The sequence below is a fragment of the Hippocampus guttulatus genome, chromosome 20 (assembly GCF_054856545.1).
Source record: "Hippocampus guttulatus isolate MCC_2025c chromosome 20, RoL_Hgut_1.0, whole genome shotgun sequence".
Classification (NCBI taxonomy): domain Eukaryota; kingdom Metazoa; phylum Chordata; class Actinopteri; order Syngnathiformes; family Syngnathidae; genus Hippocampus; species Hippocampus guttulatus.
The window spans coordinates 9,034,177-9,053,977 of NC_141280.1; the positions used below are offsets into that span (position 1 = coordinate 9,034,177).

Consider the following 19,801-nt stretch of genomic DNA (forward strand, 5'->3'; position numbering starts at 1 on the left):
ATATTCAGCATGTCTGGTATGTATGACACACTTTATTTTTTTGCCATGTTATTAGATTTATATTATTTCTGAACTGCTCCAGATGATTTGTGTCACACTTGCGTGCTTTTACATTTATGAATGTTGATATTTTTACGAGAATTGCGACATAATTATTGTGGTGGTATTCCCCGCAGGATTAAGATGGGTAAATGGCCACTAAAGGCCTCAGTAATAAATGCATGGCCGCCCATTGAGCTCTCTGATTACTGTAATTGCATTCTTGCTAGTATTACCACTTCTAGGAAATCATGAGATCTTTGTTATTGTTATTGTATTAGTAGTATATTAAAAATGATAATCCGTCCCGGTGGAGTAGTGGTACACTCGCCTGACTTGTATGCGGGCAGCGTGCGATCGATTCCCACTTAGTGACCGAGTGGATGTGAATGGTTGTTTGTCTCTATATGTGCCCTGCGACTGACTGGCGACCAGTTCAGGGTGTAGTCTGCCTTCCGCCCGAATAGGCTCCAGCAACTCCCCACGACCCTATTCAGGATAAACGATGTTCAAAATGGATGGGTAATTCTCCCTGGCCCCCACTGGCACAAACCAAAACAGTACAACATGTGCGATGTCCTCCGTCACGTGTAGCGGAGAACCCCCAACAAAACAGAGGATTAGAAGGAGGGGTTGATAAGATTGACAGCTCTTCCCGGCCAATCCGCAGCGGCTTTCTGCGTGGCAACAGTGCTGATTTCCCGCGCGTGGTCCAATCGGAGAAGAGAAAGGCGGAGCTACACAGGAAATCTTCGCTGTTGTTTACTTCCGTCAATATTTCCTGCAGCTGAGCGAGAACAACAGCGACGGGGGAAAAAAAAGACACAGAAAGCAATTGTCATTCTTCGTCAAGGTTAGTTGATGGCTTTATTTTTCTTAGAATACTAGTTTTTATGTCGGTGGTAGACCTTTACCGACCTTAAGCGATAAACTCACAGCTAGTCGTTCATTATGATACAGAAACGAACGACGTGCAATGTGTCAGCCGAAGTCAGTTCCTCTTTTTCTATCAAACGAAGGCGAATGTGTTGCCAACAAATGTGTTGTTATGCAAACCTCATCGACTCAGCGGAACTTGCCGTGGAGCCAGAAAACCTCATGTCAGTGGTTGTTGTCAGTGTAAACGGCCCTGTGTGTCAAGTTTGTGGTTTGAAGACGTCATTCTGTGTCGTTGTCTCACGTGTGTTGTCATGGTAACGTATGATGATTGTCATTTAGTTCTTTTCAGGTTCTTGTAAACATTTCTCCTCCTTGTCGTCCATTGCTCACTGTTCCAGCCCTTTCTCCAGCTAGGATGCCTTTCTTGGGCAAGGACTGGAGGTCGCCAGGATGGAGGTGGACCAAGACGGAACACGGCTGGAAGAGGATCATCTTCTATGGACACGACATGGACGACATCCACAGAGAAATCGAGTAAGAATTAATTATAATTACCAATTAATGCCATTGTTGCAAACAGTACCTTTTAAGTCCAAAGATAGAGTTTGTTCGTGTGGATTGCAGAGGTGGGACTTACTCACATATGTGTAATTCATAAAGTCCCAAGTCTAAGTCTTGATGTTTCCAGCATTTTAGCAACTCACTGTGGCAAAAATCAAGTTAAGTCCAGTCCCCTCCTTATAAATTTCAATCAATGTAGGCTATGATGACTGACATCTCCCAAAACCTTAAGAAGCTCATCAGTCCATTGTGAACATGGTGTCATTTGTTCTCTGCATTGCCCAAGTGGCAGTGCACAAGTGCGAATCTCAACGCTACCAGTCGGTGACGTCTCACTCGATCTCCGGCTTGACACCTCGCCAAGTGGCAGGCAGCTTGACTCAAGGTTGTCATGAGGGGCCTCATTCAATGGAGCTGGAGACAATCAATGAGGCTGCTAGCTGAAATGCTTGTGTAACTTTTGTAGTAAATCCATCAACACCGGCATCCACTTATCGGCACTGTACACGATAAGTCTGATAAATCAAGATTAGAACAAAGTGAGCTATGTCTTTTTCCCTAGAGAAAATAAAGTTTAACCCAAGGTGGTACTAGCTTGTTGAGAAGTGCAACCACGGTCAGTGGAATGGTGAGTTGCATTTTGGCTAGGTAAATAGCCATGCTTCTCTTTTATTTTATTTTTATTATTTTTTCATAATAATAATAATAATAATAGATTTTATTTATAAGCGCCTTTCAAGACACCCAAGGACACTTTACAATAACAAAAAACACAAAACAATACGGGTTGAGCAGCGGCAGCCAAAACGCGCCAGCGTTCACTCAACCCGAAAGTCAGAAAGAAACAAGGGAGGGAGAGGGGGAGAAAAAAAAACCCACGCTCGAACTACCCTCATTTGAGGATAATTTGAGTGAGGCAAAAAAATCCTGCACAAGCATATGACAGTTACAACAGGTCACAAGACATAAACAATGAAGACGGTGAAACAAGGGAATGTATGAGGGAGGGGGTGATGGTGGGGGACTACCTTGGCTCGTGACAAGACTTTTTAAAAATTTTTTTTTTAGATAAGCACATTCTCGTGATTTATGTCCAGTCTGAACTGGCAACAGTTCCCCTTTCATTTTTAGGCAGAGATCTTCCCGGGAATGTTGACATCTCAGTATCCTTCAATTCCTAACCAAAGTGTTGAACACCGTAGCTTTTTAACCGCATGCGTTTACGCCCTGATCTTGGCTTAAAAAATTGGACTGTCCATAAAAATGAAGAAAAGAGGATCGAAAAAGAATCTGACCCTGCTTTGTATGAATACGCATAAAACCGTCGGGCTGAGTCTCGGCTGTTCATGAATCACTTTTAGAAAGGTAGGCTTTACGAACAGAACATTCCACAGAGGTCATTGGGACCTCGGATGAGTCACGACCTGCAGGTGTGCCGACAACTGATAAAGGCTCATCACATATCTTAACTCTTCAACGCGGTCACCGCCAGTTGTTTGGAATTTGGCCAATCAGAGAGCTCCTTGTTTCCCCACATGTGCACGGCCCTTGTACAACGGCCAGAAAGCACTTAGCAGCTCAGTTGTGTCCAATTTGCAATTCAGAAGATGTCTGTGGACGAAAGAATTGGAAACAGGTTATGGGAATTTCTCTGCTGCTGATCAACCTGACTGCTGGTAAATCTGCTCATCCTGTCACGAAATTGACTGAAATATCAATTTTCCAACAAGGCATCCCGATTTGTGCAATAGGTCATTTTAAAAAGTGGGAAAAAGAAATGTAAAATTCTGGATGGTTAAAAAAAAAAATCTGAGAATTAAATAGTGGGTCTTTTTAAAAAGTATTTTTTATTTTTAAAGGAAAAAATGCCTGGTTATCAAGATTCTTTTTAAGGGAATAGATATATTTTTTAAGTAGAAAAATATTTAGCTAAAAAAGATTTTCAGTGAAATGTGTCACTATTTGTTATGGGGGAAAAAGTATTTAAAAAAAAAGGTGATATTTGGAGGGAGTATAATTTTGGGGGAAAAAAGCAATGTTTTTTAAAGCAAAAAAAGTATGTGATGTTTTCAAAAAGTGGCAATTTTAGGAGAATGAAGTCATAATTTTTTGGGCCAGGTGCAGTACACCATAATCCTTTTCTTTTCCAAGTGTTTATACCATGATGCACTTCTCTTCTGCTCTACTTGGAAACTGGAAGAACTTTTGTAGACTCCGTTGAACCAGAACCAATACAGTCATCCGTTTTCTAATCCCAACAGATTCACCTGTGACGACAAAGAAAATCTGTTTGTGGAAAACATTTGTGAACTTGCCCGTGTGAAAATGAGAAAGGACTTCTACAACCACAATACCAAATCTCAGTGTGAGTTTTTTTTTTTTTTTTGCAACCATCACATTCGAGTCCATTCATGTTAATCTGCCACCCCAATTTTTTTTTTTTGTGCGGGTGTAGTTGTTTTCAGGGATAAATGGATCTACGTGCAGAAAGGCAGCACGAAGGAGGTCAGTGCTGGATCCCTTTGCCACCTGACACAGTCAGTGTTATGCTTGAAACATTTTCAAATACATACAGTAAAATGCGATTGTGAAAAACCAAGCCATGTTTTTCCCATTCTCAAACGCTAGGGGGCGTGTCTGTTAATGTGCTGTAATCACGCCCTGCTCACATGTCAACTGTCAATCAAATACCACTTCTCTGACCTGGGAAAATGGATGCTGCTACTTCGACTCACTTCACAGGGTTTTGAATAATATTGTTTTTGATTGCACACAGCGTCATGGATATTGCACTCTGGGCGAAGCGTTGAACCGCCTCGACTTTTCCAGCGCCATCCACGACTTGAGGAGATTCAACTACGTGGCAAAAGTGAGCGAGCAGCGCCTGGGTGTTGTCATTTGGTACCCGTTGGTCTGTCTTGACGGTGCATTGCGCTTCAGCTTTTCCAGCTAATAGCCAGATCCCAGCTGACGTCCTTGAGCGGAGCAGCCCAGAAAAATTATTTCAACATTCTAGAGAAGATTGTGCGAAAGGGTAAGAATGTGATGATGTGTGTGTCAGGTGTAGGTTCTGTAATGTTGCATGTTCATATATATATTTTGTACCTTTGTGTCTCACAAAGTTGTGTACATCCACATTTATGTTCCGCCATGTTGTGTATCATCAAGTCTTTGGTCAATAGTCTTTGGATCCTTTCATCGATCATAATTGTTTTCTTTTTGCTTCGCACCGTGCCACCGCCAGTGGTAGAGGACCACTACAATCCACGGCTGGTCAAGGAGCTCCTGCAGGATCTGAGCGCGACGCTTCACAGTCTGACCCTACACGTGGGTCGATGCGTGCTTGTGGGCAACGTCAACGTCTGGCTCTGTCGACTGGAGAATATTCTCAAGTGGCAGCAGCAGCTCAACGACCTGCAGATCCCCAAGGTACGCATCCGCTTGCTCTCTCGTTCGAGGGTATATTAACATTTTTAGGAACAAAGTTTTGGAGCATATTCCCTCTCGATAACCGGGGTAGGGGCTGACTGTATTTCAATCTCCGGATTGTTTTGTCTGTGCAGCAAATGCGCTCCGGCATGTCGTTCAGCGACCTGCCGCTCTACATGCAGAACAAGATCCTTTACAACCTCTCTGACGCCTGTGACATCATCAACTTGGGACAGGCCACGCCCACGCTGCACGTCCTCAGCGAGAACCGGACACTGTGGAAGCGGCTGTGCCATTTCCACTTCTCTGATAAGCAGGTGAGAGAAGCCACCGCTCCCTCTGCTGACCACTGGAGGGCAGCATTGCTTCGTTGTATTCGCGTCCTAATTCAGTTTCCCACCTGTTCTTGAGCCGAGGCACCCATTTTATATTAGAACATTTTGGAAGGCCCACCACCAAGTAAAATGGAGTGGTTGGGAGTCTCTGTCCTAACAGGGTTAAATTTGGTCCCTGTTGTCATAACGTGTGTGTGTGTGTGTGTGTGTGTGTGTGTGTGTGTGTGTGTGTGTGTTGGTGTGTGTGTGTCCCTGGGAATTATTTTAGCACTCCTCCAGGAATTTGGTCCTCCCCAAGAGCGACAGCGTTGACTGGAAGCTGATGTACTTCACCCTGCAGAAGCGTTACCCCATGAAGGAGCAGTATGGCGACACGTTGCATTTCTGCAGGCACTGTAGCATCCTCTTCTGGAAGGTAGCGCCATTATTTGTTCACTTCCTTTCAAGAAAAGAAATTGACAAAGAGGCTACAGGACTTGAGTTTAATTTTCATATTGAATGGGTCATGTTGACGTGACGTGAACGTTTAGTAGTGATGATACCTTTCCCACATTGTTTGCTTGCCCTGTGCCCTATAAAATTTCCCGTGTGCCCTTTAACCTCTGTTCTCTTTCCCACCGTTTCCTCCTCCTCCTCCTCTTTGACCCCTTAAGGATCGCCACCTGGCCTTGTTGTTCAAGGTACCTTTTGTCCCACCGTGCCTTGTTTGTTTATTTTCCCTCATTCTTCATCCCGAGCCACATCATCAGTGCTTCTTTGGGACATTTGTCATCAACCCTGTTTGTTTGTTTGTTTGTTTGTTTGTTTCATATTTGATATGTCATATTTACACACTATTTCTGACCAATCAGTACACCTGCTTAATCAATGCATTCAAAGTGTGTGCTTGAATTAGTTCATTCTGTGATTGCCAAAATGTATTGGTATGTTGGCGACCTCTAGCGGTGGACAGAAGTATAATTACTGCCAATGGACAATTTTGTTGAGCTGAATTTTATACAACTGAATATTCTTGTACTTGGTGTAAAATGACAACCACCGGGTGAGTTAATTAGTCATGGAGGCAAATATTGTTTTAGTTGGTTCGTTAGTTAGGCATGACATTGTATTAACTGCGGTTAGTTTTTCTCACAATTACACTAATGTAAGTTAGACACAAAGAAATGTTATGAACCCCCTGAGTTTGTAAGTTAGGGAGGAGACGGGTATTGTTTTAGCCGGTTATTTAGTTAGTGAGCTCGATAGTTAGGTAGGGCCAAAATCGTGTTTACATTCATTCGTTTCCTACAAATATTGTATTGTTACTTCCTAGGTTAGCTAGCTAGCTAGCTGGCTGGCCTGTAAATTACACACACAGAATGGTTTTACCCCCGTTTGTTAGTTGGTTGCGAGGGTGAGAGTTGTTGACAAAACTCCAGTTTGTGAGTTGGTTATGAAGACTCCAGGTACTGGTATTGTTTTTGCTCCAGTTAATTGATACTTATAGAGGCAAGATGAGTTGTTTGTACCCCAATTAGTTTGATTGTTGGTTAGTTATGAAGTCAAGTCGTTTTGCTTTTGTTCAGTCAGTGGGTGGTATTGTTTTTACGTCCGGTAGTTAGCCAGCTCGTTGGTTTCAAAGATGAGCGGCAACATTTTTAAAAAGTGTCAGTTATAAAAGCCCTTGCTATTTTTTTTGCCAGGCAGTCAGTCAGTTGGTCAGCTATGAGGAGGACCTTTGTTGTTTTTATCTGAGTTAGTTGCTTCTGAAAGTAATTGGTATTTTATCCATTAGTTCATTCTTTAATTAGTTACAATGGCAAGTGGGGGGGGGGGGTAATTTAATAAATAAATGTTTGCACCTTATGCTTTTAATAGTAGTAATAATAATAATAATACGTGGTTGTTTTGTCAGGACTGCGGCCACCCGTGCACCGCCAATGACCCGGAACGCTGCCTTGTGCCCATCTCTCCGCAACATTTCATCGACCTCTTCCAGTTCTAGATGCTTCCTTTCCTTCCCTAGTGTCCAAACCTGTGAGTGTACGACATCCTAACGTTGTTTACCTTGCATACAAAGGGCTCCAAATGGAATGCATTTGAACATGAATCTCCATTGCGCACAACTTTTGTGACTGTGGCAACAGAGAAGAATCCCCAGTAAATAGTACATTGCAGATTTTTGCACAAATATAGGAGGAAGGTTAAATAAATATATATTGTTTATATATACAGTATATATATATATACATATATATATATATATATATACAGTGTATATATATATATATATATGTGTGTGTGTACACGCACAGTATTTAACCGATATATATAATATTCATGTACAAAGTGTAAAGTGAGTTTTAGCATGTGATATGTGATGAGAAGTATGTAGTGTCATTTTCAGAAACCTAATGGTGGTTTTATAGAATTGGAATGGATGGATAAATCGATTATTACGCTCGGCTCTCCTCAAACGTTTATGTAACAAATGGCTGTTTTGTAACGTGATGCTTTTTTCTTCCCCGCAATATCTGACCGCATGCGTCCGTTTTCCGTTATGCTCTCGTTATTCCGTTTCCATGAACTGAGAAAAGTTGTCAAATGGAAATGTCAAGTGTTATTTATGGGCATTGGGGAACGTTTTTTTGGAATATTCCCCCCTGTTCCGCGTGTTTCCACGGTGCTATTATGATAATGTGTTTGGGACAGGAAGTAGCTTAACCAAACGATTAAATATTTACAAAAAATAAAATAAATCATACAGTGGTGTCATTTTTCTCAAATGAAGTTGTGGAGGTGATGCTTGCTCCGATTTATTTATTAACATGAGTGCTTGAAAGAAAAGCACTTCATTCTGCTCTGTAAAAAGTTAACATTGGTGACAGTCAAATGGCTGCCTCAGGTAAAACATTACAACATCAAAGATACTCATTAGTACCCAGCTTTTTTTCATTCGAGACAAAAAAAAAGTGATCAAATGAAAAGATTTGTCATATGCATGCTCTCCCAATAATTTACTTGGAAATTATACAGATTTGATCTAGCTTGTAAAATTGTCTTAGATTCATTGTGATTTTTGTGTCATTGCAATTTAGGAGAAAATTGCACAAAATATTCAGCGGTTTTAGACCCGACCTCAAGGCACTTGAAATTGTAGATTTTTCCAGCAGTATAATCATAAATACTCAGCATAAAATCATTGCATACAGTACGTGTTCTTCTGTTTAAATTCGCACAAATGTACACACTGCTGGTCGAGAACAGAAATGACAAAAAACAAAACAAAACAACAAGGTGCTCTAAAATGGCCACACCAGCGCGAAGCCCCTGTCCGCACGCTGGCTGTAAAAAGAAAAACATTTTTTCAAAAAAATAATTTTTCTGCCTTCTCTCCTCCGCCAATGAGCCGCTCTAAAGAACATGCGCACACTCACAGCCGACAACGAGGCGCTCTAAATATTGCCTATTGATGCCATTCATACAGAGTAGACACTGCAAACAAGGCGGAAATTCAATTAAATACACTCAATTCAATTGCAGTGTAAAATGTGTTGTCGGAGCTAGTACACGACATCATGCGGGAGGGGGCGCTGAAGGGTTAAAATAAGGACTATTTGAGTCCTTCCCAGGTGCTGTCCGGCACCATCCCCTTGCTCATCCTGCTGATTCCGGCCAGCCTGACTTTGGCGCGGGACGTCCATGTGACGGCGCAGGCGGGGTCTTCGGAGTGTGACAGGTTGGCGTAGCGGGACGAGTCACCCGTGTCGACAAGATGGGGAGAGGTCGAGCGTCCATTTGGGATGGTGCCCCCCTCCTGTGGGGCAGTAATGTCATCTTTCCGAGTTTGGGGCGTCTCCAAGCCGTTGGTCTTGTCCGTTTTTTTGACAGGAGAAATTTGTCTCATAGTCATGGTGACGCTTTCCCAGAAGCAAAGAGCTTTGTCGGGCTTCTCCTTCCTGTCTTTCTCGCTTTTCACTTTCTTGTGACATCTACAAAGTAACCAAATGAAACGCCAACACATGTTTATATGCCAGACATCTTACTTTGAATACCTAATCATGACTCGAAGTCCTATTTTGAAACTCTACTTTAAAGCCACAAACCTGGCGCGAAACCCTAAACCCGATCCATAACCCTTTCAAATCCTAACCCAGGTTTGAAAAACAAAAAACAAAACAAAACTAAGTAAAACCGTCGCCAAGACTTCAAAATGGAGACCCTAACCCTTGTTTGAAACCATATATTGAAACCCTGACCCTGACTTGAAACCCTAATTCAGAACAGTAACTTGAACCCTAGCAGTGACATGAAGCATTATTTTAAAACCCCAAACCTGGCTTGAAACCCAACTTTGAAACCCTATTCCTGGCTCCAAAGCATAATCATTTTTTATTATTATGTATTTGAAAATGAAGCTAAGAAACTCAAATCAGGTTTGAAGTTTACCCTGGCCGGTCCGCGTGCTTCTCTCCGGTCAACAAGAAGTGCTCATCGTCTTTCGAGGAGAACATCTTGTCCTTTCTGTCTTTTTTGGACATCATCTTCTTCACCTTGGCCTCCTGACACAAGAACACATTTAGATTGGTTTCTCTAGAATTAACGTAACATCATTGCTAATGATTCCCACAAGCATTACAGTAGCTAGCTAATAGACCTTTGTCCCCCAAAAAATGTCAATCATTTTGCTTCAACATTTTGGTGATTACATTGACATTTCATTATCCTTTGTTTTAGACGTCACGTTCGCAGTACGCTTCAACTGGGTGCGACAAACCGCTTGTAGCAAGCACGCCGTACCTCTTTTAATTTCCTCCACGTGATGTTATATTCTTGACAGCAACCGAGGGTGTATTTCAATACATTCCAGTGTGGGTTTTTTTTGTTTTTTTATTGAAGCTTAAATATATTCAAAGCATGTGGGAGGGGGGGTCACATTATATCAAAACCTGTATCACAGATTGGATCTGGAGCAGATTCTTCGCGAGAAAGGAGCAAGGGATTTTGCATGATATGCGTCCATTTCGGGTGGCGTCAAACTGACAATTTTAGTAGTGCAGGTCATAAATATGACGCATGACGTTCTTGCACTCCCCTCAAGCCTCAGCAGACTCATAAGAGATAAGCGGCAAGATTCTGGAACAAACTTTACGGGCTCGAAGGACACGTTTGCTTTCGGTTCTCCTCCTCCTCCACACATCTGTGCCTGCCTGCCTCTCGCCTCTGCCTGGCTCTTATCAAAACATTCCCACTACTCATAACACGGCTTAGATGAACGGCCCTTTCTTTTCGCTTAGACTGCTTCTCGTGTTTCCATGCGAAGAAGCCGCTCTTACGAAGCAAACCAGTGGGACGACGGTCGTCGTCTGCGAACATTTGCGGAATGTGTCAGGAATGTTCCGATTAGATAGCAGGAAGGTTTGGCGGAACACTTTGTCCTCCAGGGACACTCGTTTCCAATACATGCATCAAAATAGCCAGAATTGACTCGAGTTACTATCGCAATTGTGAAATGCGACAAGCCGTCATTTATATTCCAGCTGACCAATCGAAACGTCCGCGGCACAACGCGGGAAACGAGAAATGCCTTTTCTGCGCACGATTTGCATCCTATTAAAAAAAAAAAGTTTCAGCCTATTTTGGACCTTGTTTTTAACTCCATGCTTATTGTTCTCTTCCGAAGCTCTGCAGTCCCTTAAACAATGTTGCCTTTCCTTCCCTTCTCCGGCCCCAAAGTACAAACGGCTCATGAAATATGTCCTGTTCACAAAGTCACCTATACACCCGACTCAACATTTTGTGGGACGGAGATCTCAAGATAATGTTACATGAGTTTCAAGCCAGAGTTCTGGTTCCTGAGTAGCTTTTAAAGCTAAGATTATTCTTTTTTTTTCTTTTTTTTCTTTTTCCAAAAGTGGTGTTTCAACACTGGGTTGGCGTTTTAACCCTGGAGAACCCACGGGGTCTAATTTGGCCCCTATAAATTCTGCTACACTAATGCTACCCTGAAATCCCAAAGGGTCAAATTTGGCCCTAATCCTAAATTAGGATTAAAGCATTAAATATTTGAAGAAACATATATGTTGGTGTTCAGTGAACATATAGCAGTCATTTAATGTATAATTCATCATTTTCCAGAGCAGAAAAAGGTTCTTGGGTTCTCCAGGGTAAAAGTTGGATTTCAAATTCGGGGTATAGTTTTAAGACAGGGTTAGTGTTTCAAATCAATGTGACAAATTGGGGTTTTAACAGAGTGTTAGGGTTTTTTTTATCTTGTTGTCACGGGCCACACTGTAGTTACGGTTTCCCTTGGAGAGGATCGTTATGAATTTTGGGAAACCATATCCATGTTTAACCACCTCCATATATTACATACACAGCGATTAACAAATTGATGGATAACCAGTTTTAAAATCATCCATCCATCCATTTTCCGATCTGCTTTATCCTCACAAGGTTTTTGAGGGTGCTGGAGCCTGTCCCAGCAGTCTTTGGGCAGTAGGCGGGGTACACCCTGAACCGGTTGCCAGCCAATCGCAGGGCACATAGAGACGCGCTCATACTCACATCGATGGACAATTTCGAGTGTTCAATCAGCCTGCCACGCATGTTTTTGGAATGTGGGAGGAAACCGGAGTACCCGGAGAAAAACCACGCGGGCACGGGGAGAACATGCAAACTCCACACAGGGAGGCCGGAGCTGGAATTGAATCCGGTACCTCTTCACTGTGAGGTCGACGCGCTAAAAACTGCACCACCGAGTCGCCCGTTTTAAAATCAGAACTCAAAAATAATGGCTTGTTCAAACATTATTTTGGATGACATATGACAATTACAAATTTTGGTTCAGACTTTAGCAAGCATTATGGAAGTTGATATGCTTGATTTGCTTTCACAGGCCACATAAAATGATGTGGCGGGCCACATCTGGCCCCCTTGCCCTGACTTTGACACCCATGGATTAGAGTTTCAAATTAATATTTAAAATCAGGCTTTCCGCTAAATTTCAAGACGCCAAGTTCGGGTTTCGAGCCTGGTTTAGCGGGTTTCAGATTCAGCTTGTAGAGTTTCAAGACAGGGTTTCAAAGTAGGGTTTTTTAAGCCCGGACACAGAGCGGTGTAAGCAAACAAGAAAAGGAGGAGACAGATTAGGAGTGATAGAGTTGTGCTGATGTTCAGCAAACGCTGACTGACGTGTTTACTGATAAACACTGGCGCCTCTGCGGTGCTCTACTTTATCTCAGCTTGTTCTCATCTAACAGCAACGCCGTGTGTGTGTGTGTGTGGGTGAGTGAGTGAGTGTGCATCTCAAGTCACAGGTCCACTGCTCATGTTGTGTTAGCGCCTAAACTCGAAGTTGGGTCCATTGCTTGCAAAATTCAATGCTAACGCCGTCTGAACAAAGATAGATGGTATTTTCTTTTAGTGACTCCACCGGTATGGTGGAACGTGTCGATAAGCGAGTGCGTCTTTGTGAAGCGAGCTCGCCCGGCAAAGTTGTTTACCTTGGTTACGCCTGTGACGGCTTCCTCCTCTTCCTCTCCTTCTATGTCTTTGTCCTGAAACGCACACGTGCCAGTTAAGACAAAAGCAACTCACAAAGCAAACACACACACACCAGTCGGTGTGTGCGCCCCGTGTGTTTCCTGTCAGAAAAAGGGCACTCGGTTTAGTGGGTCTATATCAGCCCCTGAAATTTTTTTTAAATACAACACAAAGTACTGTACTGCTACTTTGAGGCCGGTCATTTTCGCAATATTCCAAATTTGACTTCGTAGTACTTATCTACTAATCTATCGCTTCAAATTTTGACTCTTGGGACTTTCTTAAACCATTTTTTTCTTTGCACAACAATTGAAACATCTTTAAAGACCCTCAAGTGAAGTTTGAGATTTGTTTCTTAATAAAATGTTTGATGATAAGTACTGAACATGTGTGATTGAACTGTGTCATACGGAATCGTGTGGATAAGATGAGAAAACCTTTATTTGTCTCACCATGGAGAAATTGCCAATTTTACAGCAACAAAATTATGAAAGGGAGAAAGTAGAAGACAAAAAATATATACAAATAAATATAAATATAAAATATATATACAGAAAATATAAAAAAATATAAAAGATGCGATGTTAAATCGTTTTTCACCAGCAGCTTTAGAGTGCCTCGTCGCGCGCGCACGTCGAGATTGTCTCTCTCGTTGCCATGGTGACCTTAAGATCCCCTATTTATTAGCTCACTCACTCCCAAAGACGTTTTTAAACGTCTTTTCAGACTTGGCTGGTACTGAATGAGTTAATAATAATAATGATAATAATAATAATAACACCGAGGGCCCCTGCTGATGTTCCAATCTTATTTTTTTGTTTTTTTAGGATTTGCCACAATGGCTTAAACGTCAAATTACACTTCAAGGCCTGCAGGAGAGCAAATAAAAAAAAGCTCATCATTCCAGACTGTACTCAAAACCGAGCAAAAGGATCACGTTGAACTCATAGGAGCGCTTTCAGAAGGCCCCCCTGGCAGCCTCTTGAATTGAAAGTGAACGGTGAGAAAGCAAAAAGTTGCGACAGAGAGAGAGAGCCCCGAGCGAACTCTCCAGGGGGTGGACAGAAAAAGACGTGCAATTCTTAGGATGGCTCGACCTCATCATGCCTGCCGAGCGCAGAAAACATTTTTTTAATACACTGTCGGCGATCCCGCTAATGCGCTAAAAGGGTCACGTGGTGGACGATTGGGAGTACCCACCCGCATCATTTCCCAGCATTTTTCAAGTCGTCGTGATGATGTTGATGAAGCGTGACCTTCCCCCGGCCCACTTTTTGTAACTCCCACCCTGGGAAACGCTCAGACCTGTTCTTGTGACTTAGCTTAGGCCCGTGGGATTTATTTATTTTATTTTTTACTGATACGAGCACCAAGGAGGCATCAAAGTGCCAGTCCAAATTCTCGGGAGAGCAGGACATCAGGGAGATCTGAGGGGTTAGAGGTTTCTACTGTGACATGCTAAAAAGCGATGACGTAAAATCGCTTCGTCAGCATCTGGTCATAAATGCAGCGAGAAAAATAGCCCTCTAATAATATTGTCCTTCTAAAAACATACACCATACACGTCCGCATTGTTTAATTTTTTTTGTGTGTGATGCTTATGACATGTGATACAGTTTCATTAGCCCGCCTACGTTATGTGTTAGCATTAAGCTAGCAGACTAAGTCATTTGAAATGTGGCACTCTTTGTTTTGTTTGGCAGGAAACCCCAGCTGGGATTGGCATGAAACAACTTTAAAATAAACGCTCAGAGGAATCAGAAAGATTTGACCCACAATAGTGTTTGCAGTTTTAAATGTGTGATCAGAACGGCACAAGTGTCAAACTCAAGGCCCGGGGGCCAGATCCGGCCCGCCCGGTCATTTTATGTGGCCCGTGAAAGCAAATCATGTGTGTCAACTTGCTCAAATCTGTACCGAAATCTCAAATTGTCATGTGTCACAAATAACGTTGAGATTTTGCAATCATTTTGCTACACAGTTTACACTCACTTCAACAATAACTGAAAAAAACTATTATAATTGACTGATTTCAAAACTAGTCATCTATCAATTTGTCGTGCACAAGTAATAATTTTGTGGTTTCACTGTCATAGCGGCCCTCCGAGGGATGACATAACTCCAAATTGGCCCGCGACTAAAATGAGTTTGACATCCCTGCCTTACGACCCTGCCTCCAGCCAACCCCCCCCCCCCCCCCCCAACCCCGAACCCTAGCGACACCTCCACTTAGACCAGCAACTTGCAAACTATTGCTAACATAGTGCCTCTCACGGCCGTCACATGCTGCGCTCACCTGATTCCACTTTGGTCCTGCTTCCCTTCGACATTGATTGACTTCAACTAATCATTGAAAAAGTCCCTTCTGATTAAAAAAATAGAAAAAAAAAGCTTCTATTACACTTCTTAGCTTCTAAAGTTGACCTGTGTTCACAATTGTGTGACATCACCGGAAAGCCTATTTTATTTATTTATTTTACTGTATTCAATTGAGTTGTGTCAAAATGATGAGTTACCTTATAGGAGTGACGGTAGTGCCAAGACATGTCCTCCTCCTCGGACGCGTAATCCACCAACATTTTACTCTTGCTTCTCCGGAACATTGTTGGGATGACAAAAGAAAAATGTCACCTTAAAACCTCAAAACATCTGAAAATACTCCAAATTGTCCTGCTGTTGTTGCCCGAAGAGCAGCGCATCCAGCTATTGTTCATTCATAAAAGTCGAGTGCTGCTCATTTGCCGTGAGTGTGCTTGTGCACGCTTGTGTGCATGTGTGTGTGTGTGTGTGCGTGTGTGTGTGTGTTGTCTTGGTTGGTGCATATTTACGTGACCACCTGGGCTGGCTCCTCCTCTCTCCCACTCGCCCCTTTTCACTCCTGCTGTAGCCGAGAGAGAGATACGGTGATGTTGTCACACAACAATCGAAAGTTTGCACTTCTGGAGGGGTCGGCGCGTTCTTTTGTTTCGCTGCTTATTGAGTGTTTTGTAACAGTGCGTTTTGATCGTCAATATCAAGAATTGTTCAGTAAACCAATTCGATGTGATTCATCTACTGCTCAGTGCAGGGCTGGTTCTAAGGTGGGACACAGGGCCGTCGGCCACCCCAAAAATCTTGAAAAACAATTTGCCTCATGTGGCCGTTGATCGAATCAACCAGTAAATATAAATAAAATATTGCTGCTTGCTTGATTGACTTTCTGCATGTTTCATAAATTCAAGTCAAAGGATTTTCAACGGGCCCATGTGAAGATTAACCCTTTCATGGACAGCGGTCACTCGAGTGGACAGCTTATCATGTTATCAGGTTACAGATGATCATTATTGGTGCATGAAAGGGTTGAAATACTGAATGGTTGATCGATTTATGATGTCTGTGCTGAAATGATGACATTTTTAGTTGAATACGACTCAAGCGTATGACTCACGAGAAACATTCCGTGAACCTTGAACCTGATCAATGTATGAATCAGTCTCCCGTGTTGATGAGTGAACCTCGTGAGCTCGCCCCCCGTCCGGTTAAGACCGCTCACCTGACTCCGAGGTCCTTGAGTTCCCTGTTGCGCTTGCTTCGCGCGCTTACAGTAAGTTGGTCAGGAATGCGGACGAAATCCAAAAGCGCTGGCTTTTTAAGGAAGTTGAATCCATTTCGTATTCTAAGCATGCCAACCGTAGATATTTTCGACTTAAGCCGCTGTGCGTGCTCTTGGACTCAAAATGTGCGGCATAGTTCCCAATGGCACACAAATTTGATTTCTAGAAAATTACATCTGTTGTTTTTTTTTCACCGCCATTGTGAGCCGCGTGCTGGTTTAAAACCTGCCACCTGCAAGCAAAAACAACGACCGGATTTACCGAGATGCCTGCAGCCTGTACTACCTTTTCAGTTCACCTCGATTCAATTTTCATCGCTGGCGTCTTCGCTCCTTCTCAGCTGTCTCGTTGCCTTGAAGGAGACATTCGGCCCTTTTGTTGAAAGTAACAAGAGCCTTCTCCCGAAACAGCCTCACAATGGACCCCTGTGCGTGCGTATGTGCATGAGACCCTCACCTTCCCGAGAACCTGACAGTCAGGATCCACAGGTGTGCTGTTGGGAATAACAACAATGACTTTACATTTTTTGGAGCGTTTTTGGGGGGTAAAGATCACGTTACATTCACACTGGCGCAATGACCTGGCATCTCACCCCCAGCCATCAAGTCTCTGCGACCGGGAGAGATTTTGGCCCTTTTCCCAAGCAGCTTAGATCCAGAACTGGGTCAGAACACAGTGGCCAGCATTAGCAGCAAAGCACCTGACACAAAGCGGTCCTTCCGAGTTGTTCTCGTGTCCAAACTATTTTTACATTTGGCCGCAACTGTCTCCATCCGAAAGTTGATCTCGTGCATGGTCGCGGTTCAGCACCTGCAGAATCACCTATTCGCTGCAAAGTCATATCTTTGTTGAAAAAAATTGAGGCATTTAACCCCCCCTTCAAAAAAAAAAAATTTAAATTTAAAAAAATTCTCAATGTATTTTTAATGGGTTTTTTTTTTAAATTTAACTCAAGATGGCGCCGCGTGAGTGGCTGCCTTTACAGCAGCTCCTATACTTTTTGTTCTTCTTCCTTTCATAACTTTGTTGCTGTAAATTGGAATTTCTCCATTGTGAGATGAATACATTTTTCTTGTTCTTATTCTTTTTGTCATTAATGTGAGTCAACTATATTTGGAAAAAAACATTTTTCGAATGTGACGTTTTTTTTTAATATAGGGAAACAAGCACTCTATATGCTGTACTTTAAACTAATTTTCATGAACTACACATGTGGTGAAGACGGTAACTTCCACAAACAACACAGACTGAATTTTTTTTTTGTTTTTTTGTTTGTTTGTTGCAGAACTCAAAATCATACCACTTTGGAGATGTCATATGATATGAAACGATGTGCACGGTGAGATTTGATTCGTCCAGCCTCTGTGGAGGTGATGGGGTTCACCTCCATTGATTCAAAACAGAAAAGAATCTTTAGTGACCTCTACCGTTCACAGTTGACCTTTATTTTTCACGAGGTCACAAGAGATATAATAAAGCTACAACTTAGACGAGTTTTCATGGCTAAATGAGTGAAGAAAATGCCCCTCCCCCCACCACCACCACCCTCCCCAGGAATAAAAAAAAAAATCATGTGAGTGGGTTGGGTTCACGTTTCCAAGGGAAACAACAAGTTTGCATTGGGGCGGCTTATTTTATTTCTTTAAATGACTTTTTTTTTTTACATTCACAGCTAATACTGTAAATATTCATGTACCATGAATTGAAAAAATTGCATTATGCTGGGCAAAAAAAAAATGCAAATGGAAGCATCTCATGTTGTACCAAAACAACTTTTTGGAGTATTAGGGACACCCAAAAAATAATTCATGACATTAACTCATTTTTTTTCGACAATAAAGTCATAACATTTTGAGGGGGGGGGGTCATCATCTTAAGACAAATTCATCTTTTTAGGTATTTTCAACATGATGTCGTTCAAATCATGACGTTAATCTGAAAAGTATAGAAATGTTCCACTTGTATCTTGTTTTCTATTTTTCGGCATTCGCCTTGGTCCCAAAACTCCTTTCGTCGTTTTGCTCGTTCATATCTTTTCACACGTAAACTAAATGCCACCTAGTCACATATTTCTCTTTGTTTCTTATCGGCCTTTCAACACATAGATAAATGTGTCAACTTATCACCATTCACGGCACAATACAACCATACTGCCAAATACTACATGGACATTCTTGTCACAGTCATCACATCACAGCACCACACTAGTCAAAATATGCACAATAACAAACGTGCTTAGGACAATGCGCTAATGTTTGCAAACAAGCGTTTCTCAAGGGGATGTAGTCGGAAAATGTACTAAAAAAATTGAGCATTTTTTTGTACCTAACCAAAAATGAACAACATTCAATAAATCACCATATGGTGAATTTTTGAATGATTCGAAGATGGTGTTAAGTTTCAAAATTATTATAACAGAATATGTAATATCATTTTGACAAATAGACGTGTATTTTTTTAATCATCAAGTCCCCACAAAAATCTGTCAATCTGGGAATTTTGCATTGGGGCAAGTGAGTTAATGCCCCTCCCAAACCAGCAGATGGAGCTGTGGTGTGGGGGGGCAAAAAAAAACCTTTGACATGCTTTTTACTTTTGCACAGGTTACTTTGAAATGTTCTGCACAATATTTTCTTATTTCCCATCAAATTCTTCGTTTTCCCAAGATAATGTATTTTTTTAAGGAATATTTCCTAAAATTCCACAGCAACGTTTTTCGATTATCCAATTACAGTCACACATTTTAATTTCAATTTTGCTATGTCACAGGAGGGCTCGTCTCCATTTCAGGGTCAGTGACCTCTAACGTCGCATGTAAGCTGCCCTTAAAAAAGATGCTTGCTAAGAGGATCTCCCCGACCTCCTTCTCTGCTAATCTCGGCTCAAAGTTTTCATTTACACGCTTCGCCACGGATACATTCACACACTGCCACGTCCTACAGAAAACAAGAACACGTTCAAACACTTTCTACTCATCTTGTTGGCGTGCACGCTGGGTGGCATCCGGGTGAATTTTCGCTTAGTCACCCTGTCCGACTCAAGCTAATAGCAGTCGGCCTTCTACTAATTTCTTCCAGCAAACCAAAGTGATATGTGCAACGTCATGTGCAGGTTTGTGTGCACAAACACACACAAGTGCAAAGTAAGCAGTAAGATAGGTTGAGTGATTTTTTTCTTGTTTTGTTTTTGCACAAATTCTGCTCGTAACTACAACAAACACAACGATTAGATTTTGTCATGAAAGCAGACATAATTCACAACGGTCAAATTTGCATTAGGGGCAATCTGGGCAGTGCCCCGGCGGGTGTCACAGTGGTTTTGCGTTTTCATTCGATTCTAAAATGAAACGTGATATTCGCGTCAGGTTGAAATCGTTTGAACTGTTGCAGAAGATCCTAAAGCAGAGGCAGTTTTGCTTTCGGGTTTTGTCTCTAACAATAT

General features: G+C 42.2%; 2 protein-coding genes across 7 annotated transcripts; one reads left to right on the forward strand and one right to left on the reverse strand.

Moving 5' to 3' along the window:
* Positions 1-83: 83 nt before the first annotated feature.
* Positions 84-17,792, forward strand: LOC147187927 (F-box only protein 25-like). Of its 6 annotated transcripts, XM_086099910.1 has the most exons (12): positions 84-892; positions 1,317-1,452; positions 3,741-3,844; positions 3,935-3,984; positions 4,256-4,348; positions 4,420-4,513; positions 4,724-4,908; positions 5,043-5,225; positions 5,512-5,658; positions 5,897-5,923; positions 7,138-7,259; positions 17,646-17,792. In XM_086099910.1, the coding sequence occupies exons 2-11, from the start codon at positions 1,334-1,336 to the stop codon at positions 7,225-7,227; spliced, it is 1,092 nt and encodes a 363-aa protein (XP_085956036.1). In that variant the 5' UTR covers positions 84-892; positions 1,317-1,333; the 3' UTR covers positions 7,228-7,259; positions 17,646-17,792. The 6 variants fall into 6 exon arrangements, with proteins under 6 accessions (XP_085956036.1, XP_085956035.1, XP_085956041.1 ...); XM_086099909.1 differs by lacking the exon at positions 17,646-17,792 and having other exon boundaries at positions 7,138-7,992; XM_086099913.1 differs by lacking the exon at positions 5,897-5,923 and having other exon boundaries at positions 753-892.
* LOC147187928 (uncharacterized) lies at positions 8,023-16,116 on the reverse strand. Its single transcript, XM_086099918.1, has 4 exons — positions 15,284-16,116; positions 12,728-12,781; positions 9,672-9,784; positions 8,023-9,214 (listed from the first exon to the last, which is right to left on the reverse strand). Exons 1-4 carry the CDS (start codon positions 15,368-15,370, stop codon positions 8,836-8,838), a joined length of 633 nt encoding a protein of 210 aa, XP_085956044.1. The 5' UTR covers positions 15,371-16,116; the 3' UTR covers positions 8,023-8,835.
* Positions 17,793-19,801: the final 2,009 nt, after the last annotated feature.